We start from the raw sequence: 12,993 nt of genomic DNA on the forward strand, positions 1-12,993 counted from the left end.
TGTGCAAACACCGAGCGCATATTTTGAAATTTATTTTTTTTTCGAATTTATTAAAGTTGCTGATTTTCTTTAATTTCAGGCTTAAAAATGTCGGATTTTGTGCCAGAAACCGAGGAAAATGAAGAAGAATCTCAAAAAATCGATGAAATCCATGAAATCCCAGCTCAAGCAATTATCATCGACCAAAGTGAGGAAAATGCTGACTTTATCAATTTTCAATTACTTTTTGCATTTTTTCTAGGTTTTTCTCGACGATTTCTCAACAATAAATGGTACGGAAAGTACGGCGAAGATGGGGATCTTCTGGAGCACATCGACGAGGACTGGGAGCCCGTAGGCCTCGACGAAGTGGAATTTCTGAGCCAACTGTGGTTTGAGCAGGAGGATCAGGAGAAAAAAGCTCATAGGCACTATGATTGGGATGAAGAAAAGAAGGAATGGGTGCCGAAGGCCAAGCAGGAGGAGGTCAATGAGGATTTTATCGCAGAATATCAAGCGAATTACGGGGTTCAGTATGATGATATTTATAAAAAAATGGACGAAGAATTGCAAGAAAAAGCGGCAAAAGCTCAAAAAGAAGATGAAGAGAAGAAGGAGAAGAAGCGGAAGAAAAAAGTTGGCTTGGGAGCCGGGGAAGACGCTAAAGAGGGCTGGCTTGACCTAGGAGATAAGGTTCATGCGGTTTATGTGTCAAATCTTCCGGAAGATATTACAGACGAGGAATTCCAGAAATTTATGTCAAAATGTGGAGTTATTCAGCCGGATATTCGAACGAATAAGCCGAAATGCAAGCTTTACCGGGAGGAAAACGGCAAACTCAAAGGCGACGGAAGATGTTGTTATATTAAGAAGGAATCTGTCGAGCTTGCCTGTAACATTCTCGATGGAGCGAACTTAAACGGGCGGGAAGTGAAGGTTGAGGAAGCTCGATTTGAGATGAAGGGCGATTTTGATCCGGCGAGGAAGCGGCGGAAATTGACTGCGGCGCAGAAAAAACGATATATGGAGCAGCAGAATAAGTAATAAAAAATATTTGGTGAAATTTGAAATAGCTCGTAAATCGACATTAAGCTGAAAAAATGAAAAAAAACCAAAAAAAATCGTATTACGGGAACACAAAATCCTGAGAATGCGTACTGCACAACATTTTTTTTTTTTTTGACGCGCAAAATATCTCGTAGCGAAAACTAAGACTACTGTAGCACTTGTGTCGATTTACGGGCTGCTCGATTTTCGAAATGAATTAAAAGAATTTATTTATGTGATATTGAAATTGGGCAAAAAATAGGAAAATAATACAAAAAAATCTAAAAAATTTATTTCAATAATCGAGCCCCCGTAAATCGACACAAGCGCTACAGTAGTCATTTAAAGAGTAGTTTTCGCTACGAGATATTTTGCGCGTCAAATATGTTGTGCAATACGCATTCTCAGAATATTGTGTTCCCATAATATATCGACGAAAAAATTGGCCCAAATCGTGGATTTTTGTCCGAATTTGATGACAAATGGCTTTGAAAATCACAAAATTTCAGAGAAAAATTTCGATTTTTGGTTTAAAAAAACAAAAATTGAAACCCAACAAAATTGTTAACTTGAAAACCTGCTGAAAATCTTAGAATTTTCAGATTTCACCCAAAAAATACCAGATTTAACTCGAAAATTGCGAATTTTAGGCCAAATTCCTTGCATTTTTCATAGAAAAGATAAACTAACGACACAAAATCAAATGAAATTGACTAAAAAACTATTGAATTTTGTAGAAAAATCCCGATTTTTGCCTAAATTTGCAAAAAAAATATTTTATTTTAGCATTTATTTTTCTTAATTTTCACACTAAAAATTACGAAAAAAGACAAAAAAAATTTTTTTCATTCAACAATTTTTTGGGCTAAAATGTGTAATTTTTGCGGGAAGAATTCGAAAAATTATTAAAAATCGTAGAGACTAACTGAAAATCAATTTTTTAGGGACCAAAAAGCCAACTTTTGCCGATTTTACTCAAATTTTTCCGTGAAAAATCCGGAATTTTTAAATATTATTTAATTGCGAAATTTTACAATTTTTACACCTAAAATAAGGGTAATATGGTAGCTGGTCTCGACACGACAATTTTTTTGTTAAATTCTAAAAAAGGTGTGCGCCTTTAAAGAGTACTGTAATTTCAAACTTTATGGAATTTTTTTTTGATTTTTCAAATAAACTACGAAAAATCGAAGAAAATTCCACAAAGTTTGAAATTACAGTACTATTTAAAGGCGCATACCTTCTAGAATTTTACAAAAAATTTGTCGTGTCGTGACCGGCGACCGTATTACCCTAATTTTTGGTGTAAAAATCGTAAACTGTCCGGATTTTTCACTACGAAATTCAAATTCGAGGAAAATCGAAAAAAATTGGTTGTTTTGGTTCCTAAAAAATATATTTTCAGTTATTTTCTACCATTTTTTAATAATTTCTCGAATTTTTCCCTCAAAAATTACAAATTTCAACCAAAAATTCTGATTTTTCCTTTCCAGAATCTTCGAATGGACGCCCGATAAGCCACGTAACTACCGTCCAAAGTCGGACTGTACGGTTATTGTCAAAAATCTGTTCACTCAGGAAATGATGAACAAGAATGCGGCGTTGATGTTGGATTTGAAAGAGGAAATGACACAAAGTTGTCAGAAATATGGAATTGTTAAGAAAGTCGTCGTTTATGCGGTTGGTATTGAGGAAATTTGTGGAAATTTCGATTTTTGTAAAAAAAATTTATTCTAAAAAAATAAATTAAAAAAAAAAGATTTAAAAAATTTAAAGCTAATTTTCGAAAAATTGAAGCTAATTTTGGAAAAAAAACCGAAAATTTTTTTTTTTAGAAATGTCGATATTCATAAAAAAATATTCTAAAAACGGGATCAAAAATTTTTGAAGCTATTTGTCGGAAAAATTTTTAAAAATGTAAAGCTAATTTTCGAAAAAAAACCCAAAATTATTGGATTTAACAAATTTTCAAAAAAATTGTTCTAAAAAAGATAACCTTTAACATTAAAAAAATTATGGCTATTTTTCGAAAAATTAAAAAAAAACAATTTTTAGCTAATTTTCGAAAAAAAACCGAAAATTTGTGGAAATTTCGATTTTCAAAAAAAATTTATTCTAAAAAAAAATAAATTTTTAACATTAAAAAATGGCTATTTTTCGAAAAAACCGAAAATTTTTGGAAATTTCGATTTTCGAAAAAAAAGTATTTTAAAAAAACAATGAGAAATGGTTATAAATTGTTCTTTCAAAAATTTTTTACAGCTTTTTTTTTCGAGAAATTTAAAAAAAAAACAATTTTTAGCTAATTTTAAAAAAAGTAAAGCTAATTTTCAAAAAGAACCCCAAAATTGATGCATTTATCGATTTTTAAAATAAATTGTTCAAAAAAAGATAAATTTAAAAAAAAAGTTATTGGATTTTTTAAAGTTATTGGATTTTTCAATTTTCAAAAAAAAATCATCAAAATGTATAAATAAATAAAAACTATGGATTTCGAAAAATTAAAAAAAACAATTTTTAGCTAATTTACGGAATTAAAACAACAAAAAATTTCGGAAAATCGAAAATTGTTGGTTTTTTTTTTCGATTAAAAAAATTCAAAATCTTCTGAAAGACATTTTTAAAATTTCCAAAAAAAAATTATGAGTATTTTTCAAAAAACAAATCGAATTTTGATTAACTTCCGATTTTTTTGACATTTTTTGAAATTTGAAAATCATTAATTCAAAAATTTTTATTGAAATAATTCAAAAATTTTTATTGAAAAAAAACGAAAATTTTTGATTTTCGCTTGAATATTTCGGAAAAAACAATCGATTAAAAAAAAAATAGGCTTCTAGTTATTTTTCAAGAATGCTTTTTTTTTGACAAACTGCTGATTTTTTGTCAGTTTCGTCGATTTTCGTTGTAAAAAATCAAAAATTCAAAATTTCTTCTATTACGAGTGCACAAAATGCTGAGAATGCGTATTGCACAACATATTTGACGCGCAAAATATCTCGTAGTGAAAACTACAGTAATTCTTTAAGTGTCTACTGTAGCGTTTTCGGAAAAATTCCACTTTTTTTATTTAAAAAAAAAAACGAAATATTTTGATTTTTTTTTATTAAAAAAAACGAAAAATTTTGATTTTTTATTAAAAAAAACGAAATATTTTGATTTTTTATTTAAAAATGAAAAATTTTGATTTTCCAAAAAAAAAGGCTCCTAATTAAAAAAAAAAAATTTTTTTGAAAAAGTGCAGATTTTTGTCTTAAAATTTAAATCAAAAATTTTTAAATAGACTTTTTCCATCAAATTTCCCCAATTTTCAGAACCACCCGGACGGCGTCGTATCGGTAACCTTTCCAACGACAGAAGAATCGGATATGGCTGTAAAATATCTTCACGGACGAGTAGTTGACGGTCGGAAATTGACAGCCGAGCTCTGGGATGGCCGGACAAAGTTTAAGGTCGAGGAGACGGAAGAGGATGAGGAGAAGCGTCGGAAAGAGTACGAGAAGTATATTGAGGGTGGAAGTAGTGAGACGAAGGAGGAGAGCGACGACGATGATGACGATGAAGCTGAAGATAATTGATTGATCTAAATTTTTTCTGAAAAATTATTTTTAGTTTATACATTTTTCCGAGAGGAGCAACCGATCAATTTTTACCAAAACTATGTTCAAAATCGCCCAAAAATATCAAATTTAGTGAATTTTCGTTTTCATGGATTTTTCGAAAATTAGCTTTAAAAATGTTTGCCAAATTTTTCGACGATATCGCGATATTTTAAAAATTTCGAACAAAAATTGCCTAATTTCAATTAAAATCCCTTTTTTCGAAATTTTCTAATTTTCTGGGCCAATTGGGTCGTTTAAAAAGAAAAATGGCCAAAATTTGAGAGTTTTAAAAAAATTCTAAAATTTCAATCCTACGATTTTCCGGGAAAAAAATTTTCTTGGAAAATTGCTTTTTTTTTGAAAAATTATTTTTAGTTTATACATTTTTTTTCCGAAAATAGGAACAACCTATCAATTGAAATTTTCAAAAAAAAATTAATTAAATTTGGAAGCATTTTCCGAAAAATTGCATGTTTTCGGTTTTCTAGAAAAAAAAAACTAAAAGAACGAAAAATTTCACCAAAAATCAAATATGAAAATACTTTCCTAAAAATCTGAAAAAACCAGAAATTTTCAATTTTCCCTATTCAAAAAAATTCAAAAAAAAAACCAAATTTCAGTTAAAATCCCTTTTTTCGAAAATTTTAAAATTTTCTGCGCCATTGTGTCGTTGATTTGAAATTTTTTTCTAAAAATCCGTGAATTTTTGAAATTAAACAAAAAATTTGAAAAATCAAAAATTATCGATTTTTCAACGAAAAAAATTCAAAAATTTCAATCTTACGATTTTCCTAACTAAAAAAAAATTTGAAGTAACGAAAATGTTCAATTTTTTCGAAAATTTTCGAGGTCATTTAGAGTTTTTTCTGTGAAAATTGCATTTTATATACTCATTTAAATTAATTTTTATATATTCCTTTCCCGAAAACTTCAAAAAAAAAACCCAGTGATACAATTAAAATCGAGATAATCACAGACAAAGTAGGCAGTAGGCAGGCAAAAAACAGGCACATATTAAGGTAATACAAAATTCTGATAATGCGTACATCGCAACACATTTGACGCGCAAAATATCTCGTAGCGAAAACTACAGTAATTCGTTAAATGGATACTGTAGCGCGCTAGTGTCGATTTACGGGAATCTTAAAGAACCTAAAGAATTGTAGGAAAAATGGAGATCCCGTAAATCGACACTAGCACGCTACAGTATCCATTTAAAGAATTACTGTAGTTTTCGCTACGAGATATTTTGCGCGTCAAATATGTTGTTCAATACGCAATTTTAAAATTTCGTGGTCTCATAATAATACACAATTAACTAGTAAATCTACAAAATCTACAAAATTCTCTTCATCAACTCTTCCACAGCTCGATCGACCTGTGCATGAGTCTCCTCGTACGCCCACAGAGAGCACAACGCCACGTTGCTATTGTCGAGACGTTCCTTATTCGAAATCTGTGACGACATGCGATCCTTGGCCTGATCTTCAGTCAGGTTATCCCTCGCAACGACTCGACGGACGGCTTCATCTGCTGGCACGAAGACGGTCCACGTTTCGGCGAGCGTTTTGTGCCATCCGGCTTCGATTAGTGCGGCCGCTTCGATGACTGAATGAATTTTTTTTTCAACTTTTGCAGAAAAAATTATGATTTTGCAAAATTAACGGGGAAAATTGGCTGTTTAAAAAATATTTATTATTTTCGCGTTTTTTTAAAATAAAAATCGATGAAAATTCTGCAAAGTTTGAAGCTTCAGTACCCTTCAAAGGTGCACACGTTTTAGAATTTAGCAAAAAATTGGCGTGTTCACGATTTTTTGGTTAAATTCAAGAAAGTGTGCGCCTTTAAGGAGTACTGTAATTTCAAACTTGCTGAATTTTCATCGATTTTTCACTTTTTTTCCACGATTAGTAAAATTTGTGTTATTGTAGATTTTTTAAATTTAATACCAAATTTTCCAAAAAATCGAAAAAAAAAAGAAAAAATGTAATTTCGTTATTTTCAAAAAAATAAATTGAAAAATTGAAAAAAAATCCAAATATTCGATTATATTTTTTCAGAAAATAAAAATGAAAATTGGAAAAAAACATATTTTTGGGTTTTTCGATTTTCCAAAAAATTTAAACATTTAAAAAATCTAAATTTTCGATTTTTTTCAAAAAAAAAAAATTAAAAATCGCACAAAAACCAAAAAAAAACATTTTTGGCCGATTTTCCAAAAAAAAAAAGAAAAATAAACAAAAAACAAATATTTCAAAAAAAAAAACAATTTTTTCCGATTTTCCAGAAAAACAACTGAAAATCGGAACAATAATTTGTTTTTTCTATTTTTCAAAAAATATTGAAAAATAAAAGAAAAAACGGAAATTTTCGATTTTTTTCCGATTTTCCAAAAAAAAAAAATTCAAAATCTCACAAAAACCAAAAAAAAAATGAAAAATCAAAGAAAAACGAAAATTTCGTTATTTTCAAAAAAATATCGAAAAAACTTTTTTTTCTTCCGATTTTTCTGAAAAACACTGAAAATTGTGGAACAATAATTTTTTTCTATTTTTTTGGTCTCCACGATTTTTCGCGAAAAATTTCAAAAATTAAAATTTTTTTTTAAATCCAAATTTTCACTTCCCCCCCCCCCCCCCCCTCACCAACAACTTTCGCCGTCGACTTCTTCACAATCTCCATAGCTTTCTCTTTCACCTCCGGCCAAACAAGCTCACTCAGCTCGCGGAGCTTCACCTTATCCGAAAACACAATCGTTCCAAGCTTCCGGCGGTCTACAACTCCATCGACAACGACATCCCCTCCAAAATGTTCGCCGATTTTTCGATTCAACGAGCTTCCCCGTTCATAGCACGTGTGTGCGAGCTTATCACAATCGATAACATCGAAATTATGCGTTTCACGGAGATATTTCCCGATATGACTTTTTCCCGACGCAATTCCTCCGGCGAGCCCAATGATGTACGGGGCGCCCGTTTCTCTTGGAACCGCCCGAGCTGGACGGAGCAAGTGACCCAGATCCTCTCGTCGTCTGGAGCTTGAGCTGATCTTTGTCTCTTTCAGGATCTCATCGGATCCTTCCACCAGCTCGACAATTATCACATCCAGCTGCGACATTCCTTGCTCATTTCTCTTTTTGTTCACCGCATCGGCACCTTTAATGGTCTCCCGGGACACTACTATCGCTTCGAGGTCTTTTATTCGTGTTGAAGGACCGAATGGGTCGATTATTGGCTCCGCGAGACATTTTGCCTGGAAAATTATGGGGGTTCTATTGAGCAAAAATGACCATTTTTGGAAAATTAGAAAATCGGAAAAAAAAATTTCCCGAAATTTTTTATTTAGAAAAGTTTTTAAAAAACAGAAATTATATATTTTTTGAGTTTTCCAAAACAAAAAATCGAAAAAAAATATTTCGATTTTTCGGATTTTCCAAAAGAAAAAATTTAAAATATCGAAGTTTTTAGATTTGCAATAGAAAAATTGAAAAAAAAAACGGAAATTGTATTACGGGAACAGAAAATTCTGAGAATGCGTATTGTACAGCATATTTGACGCGCAAAATATCTCGTAGCGAAAACTACAGTAATTCTTTAAATGACTACTGTATCGATCAAGCCCGTAAAGCGCTACAGTAGTAATTTAAAGAATAACTGTAGTTTTCGCTACGAGATATTTTGCGCGTCAAATATGTTGTGCAATACGCATTCTCAGAATTTTGTGTTGCCTTAATGCAATTTCCGTTTTTTTTTCAATTTTTTCTTTTGAAAATCTGAAAATTTCGATTTTTTCCAATATTTTCTTTTGGAAAATCCGAAAAATCGAAACAAAAATTTTTTTCTATTTTTTAAATTTTTTTTTTTGGAAAATCGGAAAAAAACCAAAATTTTAGTTTTTTAAAATATTTTATGGACCAAAAATATCGATTTTTCCTAAAGTTTTATAGAAAACTGAAAAATTTAAATATTTATTGTTTTTAATTTTTAAATTTTTATGGAAAAATTTCGATTTTTTTTTTTGAAAAAAAAGCTTTTTTTAAATTTTTCTTTATTTTTGGAAAATCGAACATTTGCTATTTTTTTCGATTTATTAATTTTTTTGTTGGAATTTCTAAAAATCGATGTTTTTTTTTCAAAAATCAGCGGTTTTTCCGAAAAATGGCAAAAATTTTTTTAAAAAACATTTATTTCTTTTCCTATTTTTCGAAAAATAAATAATTTTTTCTGGCAATTTTTAATGAATTTTTGATCGGTAAACTCTTACAGTCCCGGAAATATCCTCTACAAAATCGACAACTTTCTTAATCCGAAACTCCACAGGCTCAATCATCTCGAATAATGATTTTTCTGGAAAAAAACCAATTTGTTAAAAGTTTTATTTCCAAGCTATAATCTAACTAATAATCATATCCTTATCGGTGACCCCCACGACAATAACATCAGAAGCGAGCTCGGCAGCCTTGTTGAGCAACACTTTGTGCCCATTGTGAAGCCGATCGAATGTGCCGCCCAACACGACTTTTTTGTACTTTTTCGCCGCCGCCAATTTTTCCGCGTTCTCCAGCAGCTTTTCCTCGCCGATTAGCACATAATTCTCGGGATTTCCGCGGATTTCCGACACAACTAGACGGACGTCGAGCTTCGGGCATGAGCTCGCCGATGTTAGGTAGATTTTCGAGACTAGCTCGTCGGTTCGCGGCTCGTCCGGGTTTAATCTGCAAGGAATCCTTGTTAACCTTGATTTTCGAGCCGGGAAAAAGCCCAAAGCACTTTACCTCACATAAAGCTTCGAGCTTAACGCGGCGGCCGCAGACGTGAGCAATTGCTTCAGTTTTTGCACATTTTTGCTATTTAACACGAGAAGTCCGTATTTCGAGCTCATTGAGAATGATGAGAAATATCAGGGAATATTCCTCAAATTTTAAATAGAAAAATTCGCTGCCACGTTCGCTGCTCTTATCGGCTGCGCGTCTCTATTTCACACACTGTCTCATCTCTCGTCTCGCGTCTCTCGTCTCTAACGCGTGACGGTGGAGCGCACTTCCCTCCTTTTTGCTGTAAAATCTTTCAGACATGCCGGAAACAAGAAAAACAAGAAATTATTGAACTGAAAATAATGTAAACGTACTCATCGTATTTTTAGCTTCAAAATAAGATATCTTAGAGCATATAATATTGCTTCTAAACGAAAACCAAAACATCGCTGAAAATGTTGTGAATTTTATGAAAATCTAGGATCATTTTTCCCATTTTTATGAAAAACAACAATAAAATGAGAAAAATTACATGGGAAAACCGAAGAAACTTAAATTTCGCGGTCAAAATTCGAATAGAATTACTGTATTTTTCGCTCAGAGATATTTTGCGCGTCAAATATGCTGCGCGTGCGCATTTTCAGCGTTTTTTATTTAATAAAACAGTAATAAAATGATTAAATGCATTTTGTGTGATTTTCAGCCCAAAATGTTTGAAATAAATTGTTGTTGTTCAAGCCAGCATTTTTAAAAACTTAAATATATGGGAAAACCATAAAAATAACACAAAAGTTTGGCAAAATTTTGGAACTACAGTACTCTTTAAAGGCGCAAGCCCTTTAAGACAAATTTGTCGTGTCGAGACCGGACAAATATTCTAAATTTCTTTTATACATACGCAGATTTAAAGTACAGAAGAGCGCATTTGCACATTGCGCAATTTCTAAATTTTTTCTAACAATAAAAATTAAAACCAAAATACTTTATTCAATACCACAAATACCACAAGTTCATTTATCTTATTCAACCTCTTCCGCCGACGTCGTCTTGTTGTTGCTCTTCCCCTTCTTCTTAGACTTCTGAAATTTTCTCATATATGCAAACGCGCTCCGATCTAACAAAAAACCTTCTTCTTCTTTTTCTTCTTGTCTACATCTTCCTTCTTTGGCTGCTCTCCAGATTCTCCCCCGGCTCCCGGATCGCTCTTCCCAAAGTCCATCTCCGGCTTCAGCCCAACCTCAGGCGGCGCGATCATCAGTACCTGCTGGTATCCAGGACCCTTGTAATCCGTCATACAATCCCAATCTGGTGGCTCCTGGGTATTTGACTTAGACTTCTCAAACAGCTTCTGGATCCCATCAGCGATACGATCGTACTCCACAAACTCAGCGACATCCTTGGGCTCACGGATGATGGTCAGAAGATCAAAGAACCCAGCAGTGGTCTCCGGAGTGGTTCTCCAAACCGACGCGACCATCGGTGCAGTGATGCGACGTTTCAAGTGGAGCACGTCCTGTTCGCTTTCCTTGTTGAGCAGTGCCCATGGGAGAGCTCCGAGGAAGAACTCGAGCACCATGTACCACCAGGACTCCATGTCGTCCTTGTAGCCGAGATTTTTCTGGGAAGAAAAAAGTTGTTTTAAAGAAATTGTGAACGGTAAGGTTACCCCCTGGTGAGCATGAACGCTCGCGTACTTGACGACTCCTCTGTAGTGAATCGCATTCTTTCTCATCTGCTCCTCAGCTTCGTCGTTCTTCTTGACGAATCTTAATTTTAAAAAAAGTTTTCGGGGTAGATTTACGACGCGTTGCGTGTCGCGTCGCGGTTCGATTTTAGTTGTAAAACTAAATGTATTTGTCCGTGTGGAGTACGCGACTTTCCCACTCAAAATAGGATGGAATTGAATTCGGAGGTGTCACTGTTGCAAATTCGGATTGTCTGAATAAATATAAAGTGAGATTTTGAATTTTGCTCCATTGATAATGGTGTTTTTTTTTGAAATTCTGCAAACATTAATTTCTAGAAAATTTGAGTTTCCTCCAAAATTTTTCACAGAAAATTTGAATTCCCGCCAAAATTTTTTCTCTGAAAATTTGAATTCCCGCCAAAATTTTTTCTCTGAAAATTTGAATTCCCGCCAAAATTTTTTTCAGAAAATTTTGAACCCCGCTTAAATTTTTCTGAACTAGGCTATTTTGTCTCGGCCATATCTGGGGTTGTGGTTTACGGCGCGTTGCGTGTCGCGTCGCGGTTCGATTTTAGTTGTAAAACTAAATGTATTTGTCCGTGTGGAGTACGCGACTTTCCCACGCGTTGTTCGTCAGGCAATTGTCAATGGAGCGCAAAAACTGCCGACCGCTCCAAATAACTACTTTTTGCACTTCATTGCATACACACAGCAGCTCGCGGCGTCGGCATGAGGCCCGCATTTCGCGCCTCACTGGAAGCCCCAGATGCCAAAAAATCTACCTCGGTCTCTTGCACAACCCGAAATCCAACAGGTAAACCTGATGGTGCTGTCCGTCAATCTCTCTTCCAATACAGAAATGCGATGGCTTGATGTCGCGATGAATGAATCCATTCCGGTGGAGGTCACGAATCGCGGCCAGCGTCTGCTCGGCCAAGTGAAGACCCGTCGCCATGCTGAACTTGCGATCCTTGTTCGTGTTCATCATCAGCTCGTATAGGTTCTCGCCATACTGAAATATGGAATTTGGCTGAAGTTAGGCAACGAAAAATGGTACCAATGGCATCACAATGAAGAGGAAGCGATTTGGAACCGTGCCACGTTCCTCGATATTCGTGAAGAATGGAGATGGGTGGTGGATCGACGCGAGGACAACTGACATTTGACGAAGAAGCTGGAATTTTTTTTGCTCTCTAGAAACGGTTTTCACGGCGGCCGACAATTTCCGAGTTTGGAAACTCACTGCACTTAGTCATGTAATTTTATAATGAGTGGCTAAACTCGGAAATTGTCGGCCGCCGTTAAACCACAAGACAGTTGGTTCCTTCGCCGCGACCGACACTTTCCGGGTTCCGCGCCGCACTATACAGAAGGCTGGCTGCGCGAGGCAGGCTAGACCGCGGCAGGTGTTTTGGCGCCTACATGGACTTGCTAGCTTGTCAACAAGGCAGCCTAAGCGTGCCTGCAAAAGGTAGGCAGGCACGCTTCTAAAACCGTGCCAACACACCATAAATAACTCACCGAGCTCTTCATGTTCAACGCCTCGCATTTGACCGCAAAAAACTTCCCATCACTCTCGCGTTTTACCTTGTAAATCGAGCCGAACGTGCCCGTCGCCAGCGGTTTCGTGACTTCATAGGTGCCGTTTTGTGCTCGAATGAGCTCCTTTTGCGGTTGTCCAGGTCCGACTGACGTCATTGATTTAACACCGAAATGTCACGATTATTCGGAAGTGAATCGATAATCGAAAATCGGAGACTCGAAACTTTTCGAAATAGATTTTATTATCTTTGTAGGGTTTTTGGAGTTTATGATGATAATGAGGAGGGGGGATTTTATGTGGATTAAGAGGCTACGAGGAAAATATTTATTTTTTAAATATTTTATTGTCATTCTTTTCTTTTCTAGATTTTCACGTTTCTTAT

General features: G+C 34.3%; 3 protein-coding genes across 4 annotated transcripts; 1 reads left to right on the plus strand and 2 right to left on the minus strand.

Annotated features, from left to right (window-relative positions):
* The first annotated feature begins 49 nt into the window (after positions 1–49).
* Positions 50–5,546, plus strand: cus-2 (17S U2 SnRNP complex component HTATSF1). The gene is made up of 4 exons (NM_058364.5): positions 50–187; positions 242–1,019; positions 2,520–2,706; positions 4,341–5,546. Exons 1-4 carry the CDS (start codon positions 88–90, stop codon positions 4,602–4,604), a joined length of 1,329 nt encoding a protein of 442 aa, NP_490765.1. The 5' UTR covers positions 50–87; the 3' UTR covers positions 4,605–5,546.
* On the minus strand, positions 5,525–9,570 carry Y65B4A.8 (Cytidyltransferase-like domain-containing protein). The gene is made up of 5 exons (NM_058365.9): positions 9,403–9,570; positions 9,026–9,342; positions 8,892–8,974; positions 7,274–7,880; positions 5,525–6,236 (listed from the first exon to the last, which is right to left on the minus strand). The coding sequence occupies exons 1-5, from the start codon at positions 9,507–9,509 to the stop codon at positions 5,965–5,967; spliced, it is 1,386 nt and encodes a 461-aa protein (NP_490766.2). The 5' UTR covers positions 9,510–9,570; the 3' UTR covers positions 5,525–5,964.
* A 776-nt stretch (positions 9,571–10,346) lies between these two features.
* Y65B4A.9 (Protein kinase domain-containing protein) lies at positions 10,347–12,862 on the minus strand. Of its 2 annotated transcripts, none has more exons than NM_001306320.3 (6): positions 12,590–12,860; positions 12,126–12,242; positions 11,851–12,080; positions 11,048–11,147; positions 10,508–10,999; positions 10,347–10,460 (listed from the first exon to the last, which is right to left on the minus strand). In NM_001306320.3, the coding sequence occupies exons 1-6, from the start codon at positions 12,764–12,766 to the stop codon at positions 10,401–10,403; spliced, it is 1,176 nt and encodes a 391-aa protein (NP_001293249.1). In that variant the 5' UTR covers positions 12,767–12,860; the 3' UTR covers positions 10,347–10,400. The 2 variants fall into 2 exon arrangements, with proteins under 2 accessions (NP_001293249.1, NP_001380160.1); NM_001392362.1 differs by having other exon boundaries at positions 10,352–10,460; positions 12,656–12,862.
* Positions 12,863–12,993: the final 131 nt, after the last annotated feature.

The sequence above is a fragment of the Caenorhabditis elegans genome, chromosome I (assembly GCF_000002985.6).
Source record: "Caenorhabditis elegans chromosome I".
Classification (NCBI taxonomy): Eukaryota; Metazoa; Nematoda; class Chromadorea; order Rhabditida; family Rhabditidae; genus Caenorhabditis; species Caenorhabditis elegans.